At 40.3% G+C, this 21,390-nt stretch overlaps 1 protein-coding gene across 1 annotated transcript; it reads right to left on the bottom strand.

Annotated features, from left to right (window-relative positions):
- Positions 1 to 252: 252 nt before the first annotated feature.
- Positions 253 to 12,052, bottom strand: LOC121856276 (cyclin-dependent kinase 9-like). Its single transcript, XM_042351701.1, has 8 exons — positions 11,810 to 12,052; positions 9,762 to 9,843; positions 9,153 to 9,243; positions 8,646 to 8,812; positions 7,903 to 8,018; positions 6,658 to 6,796; positions 5,719 to 5,941; positions 253 to 5,305 (listed from the first exon to the last, which is right to left on the bottom strand). Exons 1-8 carry the CDS (start codon positions 11,911 to 11,913, stop codon positions 4,908 to 4,910), a joined length of 1,320 nt encoding a protein of 439 aa, XP_042207635.1. The 5' UTR covers positions 11,914 to 12,052; the 3' UTR covers positions 253 to 4,907.
- Between the last annotated feature and the right edge of the window lie 9,338 nt (positions 12,053 to 21,390).

Consider the following 21,390-nt stretch of genomic DNA (forward strand, 5'->3'; position numbering starts at 1 on the left):
TCATTGGTGGTTCCCCAACCGTATAATTTATCACTTTGTTTAATTATTTATTTTCATCTCTTTCTATTTACTCACTAATTAGCTTTTATATTCTCCTACAGTAATCTTCTTCAGGACCCTTAGACAGTACAGTATACATTTTACCCTTCTACAGTATACATTTTACCCTTCTACAGTATACATTTTACCCTTCTACAGTATACATTTTACCCTTCTACCGTATGGAAGAGTGACTAAAAAAAATACCTTGTAGTTAATTTGTCCATTTATTGTATTTTAAATTCACAAGAATAATTTACCTTGAGTGAGAATTTTCCATTGTATTTTAGTCTGTTGAGGAAATTATTAGATAATTTTTAGAGTTTTATATAAAAGAGGAGAACTACAAAGGTATTTATTATGAGGTTGTGTATGGGGGTAAAACTTGATCATTTATTATTATGTGTGTGTGACAGTTTCAGTTAACAACATGTAAATAAAATATCTTATCATTCTGTACATAATTAGTCCTTTCTTCAATAATACTTTCATCTAAAGGCAGTGTCACTGGCACTATACATGCCCAAAGTAAATATATACAGTATTGTAAATTAATAGTAATCTGAATTATATTTATAACCGGTAATCAATAAAGAGAAATTATAATTGGATTATTTCTTTTAAAAGTTTGTGGTAAATCATCATACAGTATTCACTTGTTTGGTTTTGGGAGATGTGGGCACCCAATACTTATTTCTGAGTCACACATATATATACACACCTGTACAAAGATAAATTTGGGTAATTATACCATTGTTTACCCATATCATGAAGAGTTCTTATAAATCTAAAAATAGAATGTCTGAGTATGTACAGTACAACTAAAGAAATTACTTTATACATAATTCAAATCTGATAAATGCCAAACTTAATTCTAAAATGTTTTCCAAATGCTTGAAGTAACCTTACATATGATATAAAGGATTTTTGTACTCTTATAGGCATAGTTATGTATCAACTGCTCACTGACTAGTAGGAATTAGGGTGCCACTTTACAAAAAAAAACACAGGTACACTATCAGGTACTAAAGGCCACACTTGCCTTTTGAACTTTGTGTACAATATGTGCCTTCCAGTTTTTGTCTATACTCCTCCAAACTCTTGAAATGATGAGATAAATTACAAAAAAAAAAACGGTGGATGACAGCGACTAAGGTATTCCGCTACAACATTATGTATTGCAACAAACAAACTTCAAACTCTGTGATCTACCGTTAACTTGGTAATACTGGTTTTACTAAATGAAGTAATAATGTTACTATAAACCTAATATATTACCTCACCAATAATTTATACACAGGTAGTTAACTAGTTACAACTAACAGCTGAAGGAACAAGATAATATCCTAACTTAAAAAAGGAACACAAAGTTGACCAAGAATTAATCATAAGTTACAAGCTGGTCTGAATGTTCTTTCAGTGGATCAGTCAGTTGGGATAGTTTTTCATAGAGCTGACTGATGCAGCTCAAAAAATCTTGCACTCTACAGTATAGCTTCACAAAAATAGACTTGAGGAGAATTTTACCCAAAGTCTATGACACTTGGTTCTCTTAACCAATTCTTAAATGGTAACTAATGAACATAAATTCATTTCTATTACTGTATTACCATATAAATAGGACATTAGAGTCTTTTATCATCAACAAATAAAGACTATCTATAAAATTACTAAAATATTCTCACAGTATCATAAATGGGTATTTCTACTCATAGTAACACATATGGTATACAGTACTGTATATACCTTTTAAAGCATTGGGTTCCACCAGTGTTAAAACTGTTTAAAGTACAGTACAGTGTGTAAATTATACTTATTACTTCTTGAATATCTGATAAGGGGCCTTCTGTGATGATGGCATCTTTGTTTACAAACACTTGTGGTGGGCAGTTTCTTTGCATATTGACATATCAAGCAAAAGCAAACTTAAATTTAAAGCTGACCACTTAAATTTCATCATGAAGAAATGCCTTACATACTATAGGTAAAGAGGCAGTGGTAGAATTAGAAAATTAAGGTTAATGTACAAATACTGCTGAAGACTTTAACTGGCAGCTGTCATTAATAGGAAAAATCTTGAGGTCAACTGTGAAGATACCATATTTGTCCCTAACTCTTCTTAACAGGTTCAGTAACATTTTAAGTAGCAATGTTTAATTAAATATGATATTACTTTATGAACTTCAGCAAATAGTAAAGATACTGTAACAAGTTTAGGACAGTTAGGTTTTGATGTCTTCTCTACAACATCATTTAGAAAAGTGAGTGAAAGCATTACAGTACAATACAGTATTACACACTTCATTTTTCTTCTATAAAGATTCAGCCATGTACAGGTGTCTGATTGTAACATATCATATTTTCTCTTTCTAAACATAATTAAAAGTGCTCGATACGTGTCAGATTAACTGCGTAAAAATAGTCAGTTCTCCTATAACGTGGTAGCTGCATTCCTGAAAGACACCGCACCATAGAAAAATCGTGTTATAGTAGCCAGTGATTCAATGGGAATTAAGGGGTTATGGGGCAGTAGTTTTGAGAACACCAACATGGGGTCCACTTTCACTATTAGATTATTGTTAGTTTTTATTCGTTCTCTTATAAAAACTGTGTTTTAGTTTAATAATATCATTCATTAACAGAATAAAAGCATGAAAAATGGATAAAATTATAATTACCTTGTGTTAGTGTACGTTGCCATGCAATAAAAATGGAGCCGTGAAAGTGGGTGCAGAACGAACATGATAAAATAATACAGAGTGGAGTGTGATTCACATTGCAGCTTTTAATGATAAAACCTTTTTAAATCAAGTCATTTTTAACCAAAGGAAATGTAAATAAACTTATGTTTTAACACTCACCACAAGAAGAGATGATTGTGTAAGATGAGTGGTGGAGGAGTTGGAGTCAGTCTGTTGACAGTTCATACCACTTTATTACTTTAATTTGTATTAAAGAGTTTAGCTTTTCTTTGTTTTACTTCACTTCCACTATCAGAATGCTTCACTACTTTGCCATATATTATTATTAGCCATTTATTGCTGGGTATATTTACGTGTGCTTTCCGCTCTGTAGAAAATGGAGCAAATCGCCTAAGATAAGGTTGTTCAAATACACATAGAATGATCCATAAAGGAGATAGATGAATCTTTTCTACAAATTCATATTTAATCAATAAATACGAGAAATAATATTTTCTTAGGGTAATCACGAGTTGAACCGGGAGTACACGTTTTTCTGGCTCTTGAATGAGCCACCAGCATCTTCATAGTTACCAGAGAAGAACACAGCCACGAGCGCACTCAAACGATGGCACGAAGAGACCTAAACATCATTTGACGTCTGCCATCCTTTATGTGTTTTCCTTTCAAACCTCGTATGAAGTCCATTGCCCTTTAAGGTTTAAAGGCAATAAAGTTGATATTGTAGAGAATGTATACTAAAATAAAGCACAGTTCACAGCAACAGACATGTGATGTGTGTGTGTGGAAGATAAACAGGGCAGTACATCCCGACTTGTATAATGCTACGCTGAGGTGACCACATAACATGGTTCTGTTTACTAAGTTGCATTATTGTATATTCACATTATATAAAATGTGTTCCTTAATATATCCTTCATGCTATAACCAAATGGCACTACAACAACAGGCATTATAGGAGAACTTACTGTAATGTGTTATGTTCTTAAGAATAAAGTTTAGAAATTTTTAGCTTCTAAAGAAAGAATTTCATGATTCCTTCATACTGTACTGTACTGTACAGTGTAAAGATATAAGGACTGCTTCATTCCAAGTTACAAAGATAAGAGTTACTGTATCATCCAAATACTGTACTATGGATAAAAATATCCAAATATATCCAATAAAAATTTTTAAATGTTGACCCTAACTTATATAGCCTAATACTGTATTCCTTATTGCCTTATATACCAGTGACAGCTCTCACAGTTTACATGGTAAAGGGGCACAAGTTTCAGTAACTGAAGCAATAAATACACAGTGTTACGGTTTTTGTTATTCCAGTAAATGTTATGAGCAGTTCTACCAAACACTGTCATTTGCCATGAAGACACAGTGTAAGCCATCCAAAGTAGTAGCTTAATAAATAATAATTAGCAAAATAAAATTACATATAAAAGAGAAGAATTCTTAGAGACAAAGTGCAGCAACTGAAGCAACACATTTCATTGTTTATTGGCAGACTAGCCACTCAGGTAAAGCTTATCAAAGCAATACAGGTAATGATTATTTAACTTCTCACAAGGGGTTCCTAATATGGTTGTACGGAGCAATATACAGTATAATAAAGGCAGCTGGAATACTGACTCTTACTTAAGCTGTATTTTCAAGTGTTTATCAACACGGGGGGATAAATTCATATACGGTGAACAAAAATATATATATTTGTTATTACTGTACAGTTTTGTACAAACTGCCAAACATCACAAATATGAAAAAAATGGACATGTTTGTAATGCAGTTCATATGCCAGTACAGTACTGTACTGGACAATCTATTCCTAACAACTTATGTAGCAAAAATAATGAATTATTATTGGGTGAAATATTTGGCATTTGTTTCTAAATACAGTATATTTTTTTTATAGTTTGGGACGTAAATAAAATTACTGGATGGAAGAAACTTTGTCGAAAGTAAAACAGATTTATATTGTTTGATCTACGTAACTGACATGTGAAACTGCTAACTGTACAGATCTGTAACCACAGAAGGCCCCTTTTGCACTGTAAAGGAAGGATGGAAAACAAAACAATTGTCTTTCATATTTTCACAATGTAAAAATTGGCTAACACTAATGTTAAATAAATACATCCATAAAAATAATAGTGTAAGGTAGTGACAAGTTCACTAGAATATTCTCTCTGGACAAGAGGACATACTGGCAACACTAGATGAGGCAGATGGGCGGTGACCTGACCTTCTAGAACCTCCTTGTTGAGACTGCCCTGATGATTGTGATGCTGTTGGCTGTTGAGATGAGTGGCCTGCTTGTGGTGGAGGTGGTGGTGGTGGTGGTTGTTGCTGTTGTTGCTGTTGCTGCTGCTGCTGCTGCTGCTGCTGCTGCTGCTGCTGCTGCTGCTGCTGCTGCTGCTGTTGTTGTTGTTGTTGTTGCTGCTGTTGTTTTCCTCGACGGGGAGGAGCCAGGAATTCAAACATGCTGTGGGTGTGGTGGGACAACATCTTGCCAAGGTCACACGGTAGAGGATCCATCCAAAAGAAATCATGATTTAATGAAGAATCAGCATCTATGGAAAGAAAGGAAAATTACACTTACCAGTACTAAACAAATTATAAATATTTAAGAATATAATATCAGCAAGGAGTATCAACATGAAAGTGGTTTTCCTTAGACTCATGATATACAGAACTTTACAAAAAATGAAATATTTTTCCTAAAAACACAAACTAACATGACAAAATTTTACTCCTGTACAGTACCAGGCAAGTCGGCAGTGTGTTATTCTGCTGGAGTGGCTACCGCCTCCATCAGTGTCATGGACTAAATCATGAAACAAACTCCTCTTGCCTGGGAGTTGATACCCAAAAATTGTGGGATATGACGGTGAGTCTGAGTTTTTGTTTTTGTTTTTATAAATTTGTTCACAGATTTTACTTTGTCTTGTTTACTAACAAATCAAGAGAAGTTTCTTCTTCATACCCATTCTTTTAGAAGGATCCAGAGTTAACATCTTGTCAATGAGGTCACATGCATGTGGGTCACGGACATATGGTTTTAGTCTTTCCTTAACTTTTCTCTTGTGATTCTTGGCAAGTTCCATGGTAGCGTAGAGTGGTAGGCTCTCAACCCCCGGCCACACCTCAGGGGTTATTGAACCACATAATTGTGAAATGAGATTAAGCTGATGCTGTTCGGTGCTGCCCTGTAAAGAGATAAAGACGTGTGAGTTATGACTCTTAATATATTTCACAAAACATCACATCTTCTAACAAGAAGAAGGAAGAGCCCTCTTCAACTCTTGGAATATATAGTGAGTGCAAGAGCCTCAATGTGAAGGATAAGCCTCAACATGAAGGAGAATAAACACATGAATCCTGAACTGTCTCATCCTGGTAAAACACTGTCACAATGCATGACACACAGTGTGTATTTTTATTACTGTACTTGGCATTTATATATGGAAAAGTCTCTGTTATTGGTAAGGGAGGTACTGTACCAGTTAATCATATACTGTATTCCCATTAACAAACTTGCATACTCTTAATCCCTTGTGTACGATGACTTCTCTGTGCTGAATAGAATGGTCTGGCATTAACAGTGCAGTAATGTACTCACCATTAAAATAACAGGCAGCAGTATAGTGCAGTACTGTACTCCTATTTCTTGATGCTTTTATGCACTATAACTGTATAGTTACCAATGTACAATATTTGATCTTAACATGGGTAGTCACTAAGTGTACAGTACTGTACATAATTTTTTTTTAAATACACTTAACAATAAAACATTACAGTGTTGTGCATATATGAACATTGGACATTTGTATTACCATCATAGAATAAAATAGTGTTGTAGATATAAGTGTGAGACCAAGAAAAACATTTACAACTGCATATTAATTTGTGAGACCATACGTACCTGCATGATGGGTGTTCGTGTCCACATCTCGGCCATTATACAACCAGCTCCCCAGAGGTCTATTGGTGGGCCGTAGTTTCTCTCACCAAGTAGTAACTCCGGCGGACGATACCAAAGAGTAACAACACGATTTGTGTATCTGTCAGAGTACAACAGAGACTTGGTTAAAACAATTTCATCTCACCTCTTAATAACATTTCCTTTAAAAGTTATATTATTTCTAAGAAGGAAATATAGGAGTCAATAACAGGTTATGGCCTGTCCACTGGACTTACAATATATGTACTGTACAGGCATCATCAAGTCCATGGCCTGTCCACTGGACTTACAATATATGTACTGTACAGGCATCATCAAGTCCATGGCCTGTCCACTGGACTTACAATATATGTACTGTACAGGCATCATCAAGTCCATGGCCTGTCCACTGGACTTACAGTATATGTACTGTACAGGCATCATCAAGTCTGTGGCCTGTCCACTGGACTTACAGTATATGTACTGTACAGGCATCATCAAGTCCATGGCCTGTCCACTGGACTTACAGTATATGTACTGTACAGGCATCATCAAGTCCATGGCCTGTCCACTGGACTTAACCATACATAATGTTCCTCCAGTGTTGTTATTGCAATGGTTATTTAACTGGCAGTTTGACATAACTATTGTGGTAAAATTATTGTGGTAAAATTATTGTGCAGGAAATATTTATCAATCAAAATGTAGAATTATCCATTTGATCAAAACTAAATGTAAGGAATAAACAGTTCAAGGGATCACCACGCACGTGTCTATAGTTTAATTTTTGACTGAAACCCAAAGTTTTGAATTTTGGGTAACTTTAAGATGACTGCCAGGCCTGCCATGTTGATTCATGGAACAAACAAAATCAATTGACTTTGTGAACTTTGCAAAACACAGTTGTACCACTGTTATGTTTGGTAAGATGCTGTTTACACAGTTTGGCAGTGATCCACATTAGACAGTGTCTGCCTCCGAATATTATCGGCCCCCTGAAGAAGGCTCTGTAGGAGGGAGCTTGATGAATGATCTATAACCACAGAAAACTATTACCCCTCATGTAAATGGCACAATGGATGGTGACACTCCTTCACAACACAATAATCTGCACTGACCTACAGTAATGTCACAGTGCCCGACACCATGACTAATTATTCAAATAATCCGTATAGAAATTACAACTAATGATAATACAGTACAGTAATAATATTCATATCTAAATACCTGTTTGGCTGTCCATTTCTCTGAGAAAATGCTCGTGCAAGTCCAAAGTCAGCTAACTTTAACGTCCCAGACTTTGTAATGAGTACATTTGCTGCCTTCATGTCACGATGTAGTACCTAAATACATGACAAATGTTAAGCTTTCAAATTGCACATAAAACTTCATCTCACAATAAGGTACGATGCAAAATAATGTATCAGAAGAAAATTTTAAAAGTAAATATGGTAAGGTAACATGAAACTTGTCATCCTAGTGCTGCATATTAACTCTGGATTTCCAAACATAAACTAAAAACTTAATTTCTCAAATACTACAGTGAAGTATCCAATTACTGTACAACACTCTATTATGAAAAAAATATATCATAAATAAAATAAAATCCAACCAAAGAGGTACTGTACTGCACTGTACTGTACTGCACTGTACTGTACTGCACTGCACTGTACTGCACTGTACTGTACTGTACTGCACTGTACTGTACTTAATAATGTAATACTGTATCATAAATTTACAAAATATCAACACTATGTATTTATGCACCGATTCTTATGAAGGCTAAATGACTTGACTGCTGGGGAAAAACAGCAATTTCCACTTGAATATGTAAAAGGATGTGAAAATACTGTGGATAAGACTGTTGAGTAGTCAACTTTGCTATTTTCAAAAGACATCCAGAACAAACAACACTAAAATTTATGTTGATATAAAGTAATTAAAAACACAGCTATGTTATACTGTCATACCTTACTACTGTGAATATAGAAGAGTCCTTCAAGTAACTGCTGCATTACTTTCTTGATCTCCCCTAAACTAAACTTGACGTTGTAGTTGGACAATAAACCGGCTAAGTCGTGCTCACAGAAGTCAAACACCAAATAGAAGGTTGAACGCCATCGGTTATATGCAGATGCTGTATAGAATAACACTGAGTCACATAACAAGAATGTATTTTATTTAAGGTATTTTGTGACTAATAGAAACTAAGTGATGTAGCAAAAAGAACATAAGTATTTTTTTTAGGCGTTTTTCATATTTTGCGAAGATCTCAATACAGTATTTGTTTACTCATTGTAAATACTGTACAGTACATCAATACTAATGTTTAATCCCTCATTACTATAATTTCAAACTATAGTAATAATAAAATAGCTATAAAAATAATTAATTAAAGGTATTGTACAGTAAAATTTTTTGCTTGATTTTGTGCAGAATAAAAAACTATCATAGAGAAGAAGTGTTAACAAACTCACGTTTTGTTCGGCATATTTCATTGAGCTTGACAACATTATCGTGCTTCAACTGTTGTAGAATCTTGATCTCTCTCAGGGCAGTAATTGGAAACTGAAATAATAGGGTTTTTTGTACAGGACAGTGACTGTGCATTTACAAAATCTTCTTTTATTAATTACATTATCAAAAGAAAATTTAACAGTGAAAAGGCAAAACAATTTCTATTTATATTTGTTAACATTCATGAAAAGCAGCACAGATTTTTGCCTGATGATGCACTAAATCACAGCAGACTGTAATTGCACAATTAAATAAAACAACAATACAGTATTTGGGCCACTACTTGATGACAGACTGAACAAGCACGAAGCAAATCTAGAGATAATTCTAATGACAACAAAATCTACACAATGCAGTCACTGACCTTTCCTTTGGTCAGTTCTCTGAACATATTTCCGGATATTTTATTTCACAAAGGTACATAATAAATTTGTGTGTGTGTGTGTGTGTGTGTTTTAAGCACACACACATGTTCAAGTGCACAAGCATATGTATTGAATGTGTGCTTGAAAGTCTTCCATAGAGTCATAAATGAACACTGAACATAATACTGTAGCCACTGTACTTACACCTTCTCTTTCATTTTCCATCAAGACTTTCTTAAGGGCTACAACCTTCTTGGTTTTTTTATGTCGAGCTTTGAACACCTCACTGGAAGGAAAGGAAGCATAAACATTAGTACAGGGGGTCACCGGGTTATGAACGGGTTCCGTTCCTGAGGACGGTCTTGAGTCGGAACACTTGCTACGTGCAGACCGTACTCACAAAACAATGTTTAAAATCCCACCATATCATAGCCTAAGTCCTTATATACATCTAAAGTCACTTAATTTAAGAGAAAAGAAGAAATAGAATGACAAAATACAAAAAAATGAAAGTAAAAAGTAAGTTATCAGGTAAATAAAATATTAAAAATTTCAAGTTTAACCTCGTTCGTATTGGCAGGCATTCGTAAGTCGGATGTTCATAAGTCGGGCACCTCTTGTATACAAAAATATGCCACTGTTCCATCCTGTTACTATCACACTCTCAAAACATAAAATATAGCTACTGTAATATATGGTTTCCTCACTTTAGGGAAGTGTTCTTGGAAAAGTCTTCCCTTCTGGTGCTCCTACAGCATGCAGTCTACAAAGATATTTACACTACAGTGTGCGGTCTACAACATAATTACACTACAGAATAGACTGTCGTCTATTTTAGAATGTGTACTATCAAAATTTTCTTAGGGATTTAGTATTTTTAGGTTATGTTTATCCAAATTCTTCTGTAGACTAGATATATCTTTGTAGAATGCACACTATAGTAGCACCAAGTAATTAAATTTTTTCATTTTAATAAATTTTTAGATCCAAGTCACATGAGTTGGGCCCTTGTTGATTTAATCCCTTAGACTTACTAGTTACGGGGAATTATTTGATTGTGATTACGTGATGAAATACAGCTTTAGTATAAATCTACCACACAAGAATGATAGAAAATGAGAAAAATTATCCTTATCATAATTGTAGGCGATGCATGACCTTGCTCTACATTGGAGATGAATTTGTATAGTTTATTTTCTTTTTCCTTGATTTAAAACCATTTTTGTCTTCCATGCATATACTCAACACGCATAAATAAAGATCCTGTAAAGAAAAACTATATACAGTATACAGTCGCTATAAAATAAAGTGCAACCCTCTTGTACAAAACTTGTGATATTTAAGGATTTTGCCTAAATATATAGATCTATTTTTTATGGGAATTTTACTTAAGTACTTGTACCCTGTTGTAATACACAGAGAGTAAGTCCAGAGGAGGAGAGATGGAAGTGATAGTTCTAAATATGCTGATGATATAGACCACAAAACTAACTTTATATGACCTAACCTAATAGTGTTTAAATGCCTTACCCCTTAGGTACAGGTTCCCCTCTGAGCTGAATAAAATCGTTTGTCATTAGCCAAATAAAATATCAAAAGTAATGACTCCATAGTGAAGGAGTTAATACAGCACTGTACAGTATTATTAAGGTACCGTATCCTGCATCTAATTGTAATGAACTGAACTTTATTCTGTAACTTGTCATTTTAAGTATTTATTGTATTAATAAATATACACAACATTAATAGCTTTAGCTTCAGGAGATTAGTGATGAAAAGTTGAATTTTTGTTTCTACTACAGAATTTTTACGTTTTTAAAGGTGACACTTGGCTCAGATATGGATAGGCAAATGTTCAGCAGTACTGTAATTTTAATTCAGGTTATGTATTTTTAATCATATATATTTCCTGTGCTTCAGAAGTGTAACTTTTAAATGTGCCAGTTGCTTTTCAATATATTGTACTGTAAACAGTCACAAGTAAAATCTGGCATATTCTTTAAAAAGTTTCTATTAATAAGTGTGGCCCATCTTCTACAAATTAACCCAACTTTTCTTCTACTGCAAATGTTCAATGCGACAGCAGGTGTAATTATATAGTGAGCAAGTAAAACAAACTAACAGTTTTTCCTAGTTGATGGACTGGTTCTACTCCCTGAAGTTTACCACAATATCTGACAGTGTTCCTTTATCAACTCCGCCAGGGTGTCTTACTATCATGACTCTGCCCTAGTAATGATATTTCTCCTTACCCAAATGTGCCTTGACCAATTTTGTCAAGTTTTTCGTATTTGCTGACCTCGTCGCAGTAGGGAAAGTGGAGGTCTTCAAACATTTTCTCCCTGGTGCCCATCATCTTGATGAATTAATTTATGTCTTCACTTGTACAGTTTACATGAAGATAATCCTATTGTTATCACTGACAATTGGAGGTCACTTTTATTCTTGTCAACAACGCTTGGTTTAGTTTATTTACTCCTGTCAGAACTGCCACCTGTACTATTTCAAATGTCAACCCATTTGACCTTAAACTTCCCTTATACAAGATAAAAGAGTCCATATGACTAAATTAATTCATTTTTAACATATGATATATTTCTGTATATATTTAGGAGTTATTTCTTGAATAAATGTTCAACACCAGATACGCGGCTGTTGGTATACCTGCATGCTATAAACACCGTCAGAAATCATAGCAGTATATTCAATTTCATTCATAAGTTTACCTTTTCTCCTTTACCCCTAGTTATTTTATTAGCTGTTTAGGTAAACGAGACTTGTTTTAAATGATTCAGGATTTGTCCATACTTTGAAATCTCCTCGATTGTTTCCTTCATATTTCATCATCTATACAGTTGTCACCTCAGAGAGTTTTACAATAGGACATTATTTTTACCTATGAAGTAACCAAGTTATCATTATTTGTGTGCATATTTAGGAGATTTTATACATTGACAAGTTTTTGTCCATTAGAAACGAACATTTAAATATATGCATACAAAAATAGCAATTGTTTTATAAAAAAGAAAAGAGCTTGGTAATCGTACCTGCTAATAAATAATTACAAGTAAAAATAACATGCATGTCCAAAAAATTGAACCACTGCTTATTAAAATCAAACAGTTGTAAAAATATTTTTGTTTTCTACCAGATATTATATAATAGTTATACATGTGCAAAAGTAACCATTATTTATAAAAAACAAAAATAGGTAAAAACTGTTCATAAGATCGTGAGAGTATTAATGCTTAAGTTGTCACCAACCAAATCTCGGGATTTTACCGTTGCAATCAATCGTTTGGATAATTCTTAGACACTTTTCTTCTATAGTGTTGTGGGGTACGAGATGTTTGGGTTCTCACTCAGGATGGGATGGAGTGTAGGAGTGTGGGGTATGGGATGTTTGGTTCAAGACTCAAAAATCCCGATGTGCTTTCTGTATACATGTTGTATTGGATGTACAATGCAGCTTGGTGCAGGGAAGTGGCAGCGTGGTTACAAGCGTGATGTAGAGAGAGCTGGTTGGTGAAGATGCTCAGAGGAGGACAGCTTGTGGGTCGCCATGCTCGCCGGCGGGAGCGAGGGCCGCCAGGCAGCGGCGGAGGAGGTGTTGCTGGCTGGTTGGTGTAGGTAGAAAGAGAGAGATCACCACGAGGTCAGGTCTTAAATAGCGGGGGGGTAGGCGTGGCTTAGTAGTTGACCCCCGCTCCGTGGGCGGCGCTGGTTGACCTAGACCACGAGGCATACACTGGGGAATTCGCGGGATTGGCTACAATACTCCCTCCTTCCCTCCAGGCGGTGTAGGAGACTTGTCTGCAGGGTTGCATGGCACATGTGAGGCAGAACGGGCGGTGTATGCCTCATGTGGGACATAACGGCAGGGCGTGGATGAGCTGGCCGCTAGAAGAGACAACTGTCTAGATACACAATATCTGTGGGAGAAGAGAGGAAGAAAAAGGGTGTGTGGAGGCGATGAATGTTGTGCTTCCCTCACGGCAGGTACAGAGTCCTCAGATGCGCCTGCTGGGGTGTGTGGGCCTGGGTCAGGAGCAGGGGCTGCGTCAGCAGAAGCGGATGAGGGCTCGTGACAGCAGCTGGGTCCACGACAGCAGCAGGGTGCAGGACAGTAGCAGGGAGTACCTGAGGGAGAAAAGAGGGGTGTGTTGATCCGCACTCAGGCGCATGGGCCGCGTCGGGAGCAGGGGCTGCATTAGGAGCGGCAGGGGGTACTGCTGGGCCGGGGGCGGCGTCTGAGGCAGGACGGGTGTGCTGGGGTCGGTAGGACGTGGTGCTTGGGGCAGGAAGAGGAGCTGGTCTCTGCTTGGAGTAGCAGAGCTGCTCTAGGGTGTCTAACCTGCGGTGTAGAGACAGTAGCTGTAGAGCCGATGAGAGCTGCCTCTGGGTGGATAAGCCAGTCTTCCATGCTGCTTGAAGACTGGGAGCGTGATCTGTTTCTCCTCCATCCTGTGTGAGTGCGAATCTCCAGGAGTCACCATTTGTGGGGTATGGGATGTTTGGTTCAAGACTCAAAAATCACGATGTGCTCTCTGATACATGTTGTATTGGATGTACAATGCAGCTTGGTGCTGGGAAGTGGCAGCGTGGTTACAAGCGTGATGTAGAGAGAGCTGGTTGGTGAGGGTGCTCAGAGGAGGACAGCTTGTGGGTCGCCATGCTCGCCGGTGGGAACGAGGGCCGCCAGGCAGCGGCGGAGGAGGTGGAGTAGCTTGCTGGTTGGTGTAGGTAGAAAGAGAGAGATCACCACGAGGTCAGGTCTTAAATAGCGGGGGGTAGGCATGGCTTAGTAGTTGACCCCCGCTCCGTGGGCGGTGCTGGTTGACCTAGTCCACGAGGCATACACTGGGGAATTCGCGGGATCGGCTACTCAGCGACAAACAGCGTTTGTAGGGGAGAAACCCACTACAGGGGTATGAGATATTGGTTCACACTCAGGATGGGATGGAGAAAGGAAACTCACAATGTGCTCACTGTATACATATTGTATTGGATGTACAATGCAGCTTGTTGCTGGGTAGGTAGCATGGTAATAAGTGTTGAGTAGAGAGAGCTGGGTGGTGAGGGTGCCCAGAGTGAGGGCACGTGGCTTGAGGGACGCCAAGGTCGCTGGCGGGAACGGCAGCCGCCAGGCTGGCGCGGAGGAGGAGGTGTTGCTTGCTGGTGGCACTGTGTAGAAAGAGAGTGGTCACAGCGGTGTCAGGTCTTATAAGGCTGGGGTAGGCGTGGGTAGATAGTTGACCCCCCGCTCCGTGGGCGGCGCTGAAGGCGTAGGCTGGGGAATTCGAGAACGTTCGGTGCTTATAGGGGAGGAATCCACTACAATACTCCCCTTCCCCTCCAGGCGCGGCGGGAGGCTGGAGGTTGGCAGAGTTGCAAGCCACATGTGAGGCAGAACGGCGGTGCATGCCACATGTGGGACATGACGGAGAGGGCGTGGATGAGCCGGCCGCTGGGGGGGGGGGGCAACTCTGTCTACATACACGAGATCTGTGGGAGAAAAGAGGGAGAAGGTGGGTTGTGGAGGCGATGAATGTTGTGCTTCCCTCGCGACAGGTACAGAGTCCTCAGATGCGCCTGCTGGGGTGTGTGGGCCTGGGTCAGGAGCAGGGGCTGCGTTAGGAAGAGTGTCCATGACAGCAGCAGGGTGCATGGCAGCAGCAGGGTCCACGACAGCAGCAGGGTGCAGGACAGTAGCAGGCGGTACCTGAGGGAGAAAAGAGGGGTGTGTGGGTCTGCGTCCGGAGCAAGGGCCGCGTCAGTAGGAGCAGCAGGGGGTACTGCTGGGCCGGGGGCGGCGTCTGAGGCAGGACGGGTGTGTTGGGGTCGGTAGGACGTGGTGCTTGGGGCAGGAAGAAGAGCGGCTGTCTGCTTAGAGTAGCAGAGCTGCTTTAGGGTGTATAACCTGCGGTGTAGAGACAATAGTTGTAGAGCTGATGAGAGCTGCTTCTGTGTGGATAAGCCAGTCTTCCATGTTGCTTGAAGACTGGGAGAGTGATCAATTTCTCCTCCATCCTGTGTGAGTGCGAATTTCCGGGGGTCACCATTTGTAGGGGTATGAGATGTTAGTTCACACTCAGGATGGGATGGAGAAAGGAAACTCACAATGTGCTCACTGTATACATATTGTATTGGATGTACAATGCAGCTTGTTGCTGGGTAGGTAGCATGGTAATAAGCATTGAGTAAAGAGGGCTGGGTGGTGAGGGTGCCCAGAGTGAGGGCACGCGGCTTGAGGGACGCCAAGGTCGTTGCGGGAACGGCAGCCGCCAGGCTGGCGCGGAGGAGGTGTTGCTTGCTGGTGGCACTGTGTAGAAAGAGAGTGGTCACAGCGGTGTCAGGCCTTATAAGGAGGGGGTAGGCGTGGGTAGATAGTTGACCCCCGCTCTGTGGGCGGCACTGGAGGCGTAGGCTGGAGAATTCGAGAAGGTTCGGTGCTTGTAGGGGAGGAATCCACTACAGGAGAAAGGAAACTCACAATGTGCTCTCTGTATACATATTGTATTGGTTGTACAATGCAGCTTGGTGCTGAGAAGGCAGCATGGTTACAAGCGTTGAGTAGAAAGAGCTGGTTGGTGAGGGTGTTCAGAGGAGGACAGCTTGTGGGTCGCCATGCTCGCCGGCGGGAGCGAGGGCCACCAGGCAGCGGCGGAGGAGGTGGTGTTGCTTGCTGCGGCTGTAGCTAGAAGAAGAGGTAGGTCACCACGAGGTCAGGTCTTATATAGTGGGGGTAGGCGTGGCTTAATAGTTGACCTCCGTGATGTATGGCAGCGCTGGTTGACCTAGACCACGAGGCATACACTGGGGAATTCACGGGGTCGGCTACTCAGCGACAAACAGCGTTTGTAGGGGAGGTATCCACTACAGTACTCCCCCCTTCCCTCCAGGCGGTGTAGGAGACTTGTTGTCTGCAGGGTTGCATGGCACATGTGAGGTAGAACGGCGAGGGCGTGGATGAGCCGGACGCCAGAGGAGACAACTGTCTAGATACACAATATCTGTGGGAGTAGAGAGGGAGAAAAAGGGTGTGTGGAGGCGATGAATGTTGTGCTTCCCTCACGGCAGGTACAGAGTCGTCAGATGCGCCTGCTGGGGTATGTGGGCCTGGGTCAGGAGCAGGGGCTGCGTCAGCAGGAGTGGAGGAGAGTCCGTGACAGCAGCAGGGTGCATGACAGCAGCAGGGTCCACGACAGCAGCAGGGTGCAGGACAGTAGCAGGGAGTACCTGAGGGAGAAAAGATGGGTGTGTGGGTCCGCACTCAGGCGCATGGGCCGCGTCGGGAGCAGGGGCTGCATCAGGAGGAGCGGCAGGGGGTACTGCTGGGCTGTGGGCGGCGTCTGAGGCAGGACGGGTGTGTTGGGGTCAGTAGAACGTGGTGCTTGGGGCAGGAAGAGGAGCTAGTGTCTGCTTAGAGAAGCAGTGCTGCTCTAGGATGTCTAACCTGCGGTGTAGACAGTAGCTGTAGAGCCGATGAGAGCTGCCTCTGCGTGGATAAGCCAGTCTTCCATGTTGCTTGAAGACTGGGAGAGTGATCGGTTTCTCCTCCATCCTGTGTGAGTGCAAATCTCCGGGGGTCACCATTTGTGGGGAACGGGATATTTGGGTTCTCATTCAGGATGGGATGGAGAAAGGAAACTCACAATGTGCTCTCTGTATACATATTGTATTGGATGTACAATGCAGCTTGGTGCTGGGAAGGCAGCATGGTTACAAGCGTGATGTAGAGAGAGCTGGTTGGTGAGGGTGCTCAGAGGAGGACAGCTTGTGGGTCGCCATGCTCGCCAGCGGGAGCGAGGGCCGCCAGGCAGCGGCGGAGGAGGTGGTGTTGCTTGCTGCGTCTATAGCTAGAAGAAGAGGTAGGTTACCACGAGGTCAGGTCTTATATAGCGGAAGTAGGCGTGGCTTAATAGTTGACATCCGTGATGTATGGCGGCGCTGGTTGACCTAGACCACGAGGCATACACTGGGGAATTCGCGGGGTCGGCTACTCAGCGACAAACAGCGTTTGTAGGGGAGGTTGTGGGGTATGGGATGTTTGGTGTTCACTCAGGATGGGATGGAGAAAGGAAACTCACAATGTGCTCTCTGTATACATGTTGTATTGGATGTACAATGCAGCTTGGTGCTGGGAAGGCAGCATGGTTACAAGCGTGATGTAGAGAGAGCTGGTTGGTGAGGATGCTCAGAGGAGGACAGTTTGTGGGTCGCCATGCTCGCCGGCGCGAGCGAGGACCGCCAGGCAGGCGGAGGAGGAGGAGGTGTTGCTGGCTGGTTGGTGTAGGTAGAAAGAGAGAGATCACCACGAGGTCAGGTCTTAAATAACGGGGGGTAGGCGTGGCTTAGTAGTTGACCCCCGCTCCGTGGGCGGCGCTGGTTGACCTAGACCATGAGGCATACACTGGGGAATTTGTGGGGTCGGCTACGCAGCGACAAACGGTTTTTGTAGGGGAGAAATCCACTACAAGGTATCCACTACAGTGTTTTCCTCGCAAATGCTCTATAACATGCCAGTGGGTCCAGGGGGGGGGACTAGAGCCCCCGGTTAGGAATTGCATTTGCATTTGTTCTAGGTTATTTGTGAGGGAAATGTCTTAGAAGAAAAGTCTCTTACAATTGTCTAAACTGTTGATTACAAAGGTCAAATTCCCAAGATTTAGTTGGTGTCAACACATGCAATAATACCCTCTTATGAACTCTTAGCTGAGACAATTTAGTTCTAATATACCGTTAAGCTTCTGAGAATTCATTGTGTATCAGTGCTGTGTCAAACTGGTTTTCCTCAAAACTAGGTTAGGTTATTTGTGTCTCGTAAACACCGAGGAAAAGAATATATTTAGCGTGTCCACTTTGTCCTGACCGGAGTCCACTTAGTGGTGACATACTCGTGTTACCACTGTGCTGTACCACCAACATGTCTATCAAATAATTTACTGTATTTTCCTCTATAATTTTCAGGGTAGTATTCACATTTTTATTTCTCATCAAGCCAAGCCATCCCGTGCTTCTTGTTTCCTCCCACTTTCTGTTCTAATCACTATTATAATAAATGTACTGTACAGTATTTGAGCCTTGACCTGCTATTATCATGTAATAAGTAATAGTTAAATCTCAAGTGCTGCATCACTTGATGCCAGCAGGGGCTCTATGTTTTAATTTGGCCACCATACCTTCCCCGTCAGTTATGGTGAGATCCAGTGATTTTGATGTTGTTCACCTCTATATTACATTGGGTCTTTAATATGCTGGTAAATTAAATTGTCTCTCAATGTTTCTACAAAAAAAGTTGCAGGGTTATTAAGGTCATTTAATGTATTATACATCCATTGACTTTCACCATAATCGTGGAGTCCCATGATAAGGAGGTGACTTTTCAAGAAAATTTCGCACTTTTTGTGCAGAATTTCCTCAATTGCTCCCTTTTGGCAGGTGGGACTTGATTTCTTTTTTTTTATTGCAACTTGGTATGGAGCAGTTTATAATGCCTTTTGCAAGTAACAATATATTACCAATACTTCTTATTGTTCTCTTTCCCTTTGTCTTGTGTTTCACTTAACAAGTTGAGGGGTCCTTCAAACAGTATACTGTACTGTACTGTATTGTGTGAAAAAGTCCGCTCTTAAAGTGACAGATGATTAAGGTAAGGTTTTCATCTAATCTGGTAATATACAAATAGATGATTTAATATGGTCAGATGTACATGACCATAGTTGAGGTTTTCACTGTTGAACAGAGGGGAGTAGACGTGATCCTTTCACACCGACGCCGAGTGTGGCCCGGGGGTCGTGCCGTTTGTATGGTGAGGTCCCAGTCATGAGGGCAACGCACACACAAGGCTCTAGTGCTAGGCTTCTCATTTAGTTTTTAGTATTGAGTTTTCATAAATTTTTTAGACCTACATCATTGTAGATGAAGCACTTAGGGATAAGAGACTTGTATTCTTTATTAACAGTACAACAGCAGTGTGTGAATAAGCAGAATCTCTTTAGGTCTCTTGGTCGGCTTTGGGTCCCACACTTGTAATGCACTCCACAGTAATCCCCTACCCCAAGTTCAAGGCAGGGAAGGCTTTATATATTACAAGGTCTGACCTTTCTTTTCCCCACTACAATACCTTTAGGAACAATTTCTGGTGAATTAATCTTTAAGTTTTATTGCTATACCACTGCCAGGATCTCCATGTACCCAAAACTCTTTAATGTTTAAGCACTGAATATGATTGTCATGTGGTAGGAATGTGGTTGTCATGAGGTAGGAATATGGTTGTCATGTGGTAGGAATATGGTTGTCATGACATAGGAATGTGGTTGTCATGAGGTAGGAATATGGTTGTCATGTGGTAGGAATATGGTTGTCATGACGTAGGAATGTGGTTGTCATGAGGTAGGAATATGGTTGTCATGTGGTAGGAATATGGTTGTCATGATGTAGGAATGTGGTTGTCATGAGGTAGGAATATGGTTGTCATGTGGTAGGAATATGGTTGTCATGAGGTAGGAATATGGTTGTCATGAGGTAGGAATATGGTTGTCATGTGGTAGGAATATGGTTGTCATGTGGTAGGAATATGGTTGTCATGTGGTAGGAATATGGTTGTCATGAGGTAGGAATATGGTTGTCATGGGGATAGGAAATGAAAGATTAAAAAGGTTTGATCATGAAAATAGATAGATGGATAGATAGACAGATGTCCATTCAGTAAAATCTTCATACAAGTTTACATTTGATTCAGCATGTATATAGACAATGCAGTTATGTAGTTCAGCGTGTATATAGACAATGCAATTAGGTAGTTCAGCGTGTATATAGACAATGCAGGTTGTTACGAACCCCTCCACCCAGCACTACGAACCACGCCATCTATTGTCCTGATCTACCTACCCAGCACCACGAGCAACGCCATCTAGGGACGAGACACGAGTATGACTCGTCTTAGTTAACCCTCCGGGGTTTCCCTTCTCCATATCCTGGTTGTTGCGTCACTTCCTCCAAGTCTTCTTTGTGAGCTCCAATTCGAGGAGACGGCACTTGGCTCTGGGAAGTGACCACAGGATCATCTATCCTCTAAACCTACGGACAGTGCACTACCTACCGTCTTCTACAATACTCAGCCTTACTCGTCAGCCATCTCAGCTCCTCACTTAAGTACTTGTATCTTGTATTGCCTCCCCCACGTCCACTTGCTTCAAAATGGTTTATGTTGTATTAATATGTATATACTGTTAATGTTTAGGTTAAGTTTGGTTAAGGGTAATTTATAAGCTGAATATTTTTGTTAAGGAATTCATGGTACTTTATTATACACAACGAAAACTCGCATCCTTTGTCTACCCTTTTATAGTCCGATTGTCTTTGTTTTTTTTTGTTTTTTTTTTGTTACCTGTTGGGATCTGGGTAGACGTATAACTATATTCTAAATCCCCAACTCGTAACAAGGTATACAGTTCATCATGGATACTGTGTAGACAATGCAAGTATACTGTACATTTCAGTGGACATATCCATAAGTCATACCAAACTAGCATTTATATTACCAAGTGAGTAATGGAGAATGATAAGAGTAATCAGTAATTCAGACAGTAATTTATTAGATTGTGGAGTATAAAATGCACAAATATTTTAATATATCTTGCAAATTGATAAACTGACAAAAACAATAACAGCATAAAACAAAACTAGAGAAATAAAACCTTAGGCTGAGTACCTAATGCCCACCAACACACTTCTAAGGTAACACCTGATAACTTTCATTCAGCCTTTTCTGGCACAGGTACAGATACATTGTGGAGCCAGTACAGTACTTGCCAACAGTGTGTAACAG

The sequence above is a fragment of the Homarus americanus genome, unplaced genomic scaffold (assembly GCF_018991925.1).
Source record: "Homarus americanus isolate GMGI-L3 unplaced genomic scaffold, GMGI_Hamer_2.0 scaffold48016, whole genome shotgun sequence".
NCBI lineage: Eukaryota > Metazoa > Arthropoda > Malacostraca > Decapoda > Nephropidae > Homarus > Homarus americanus.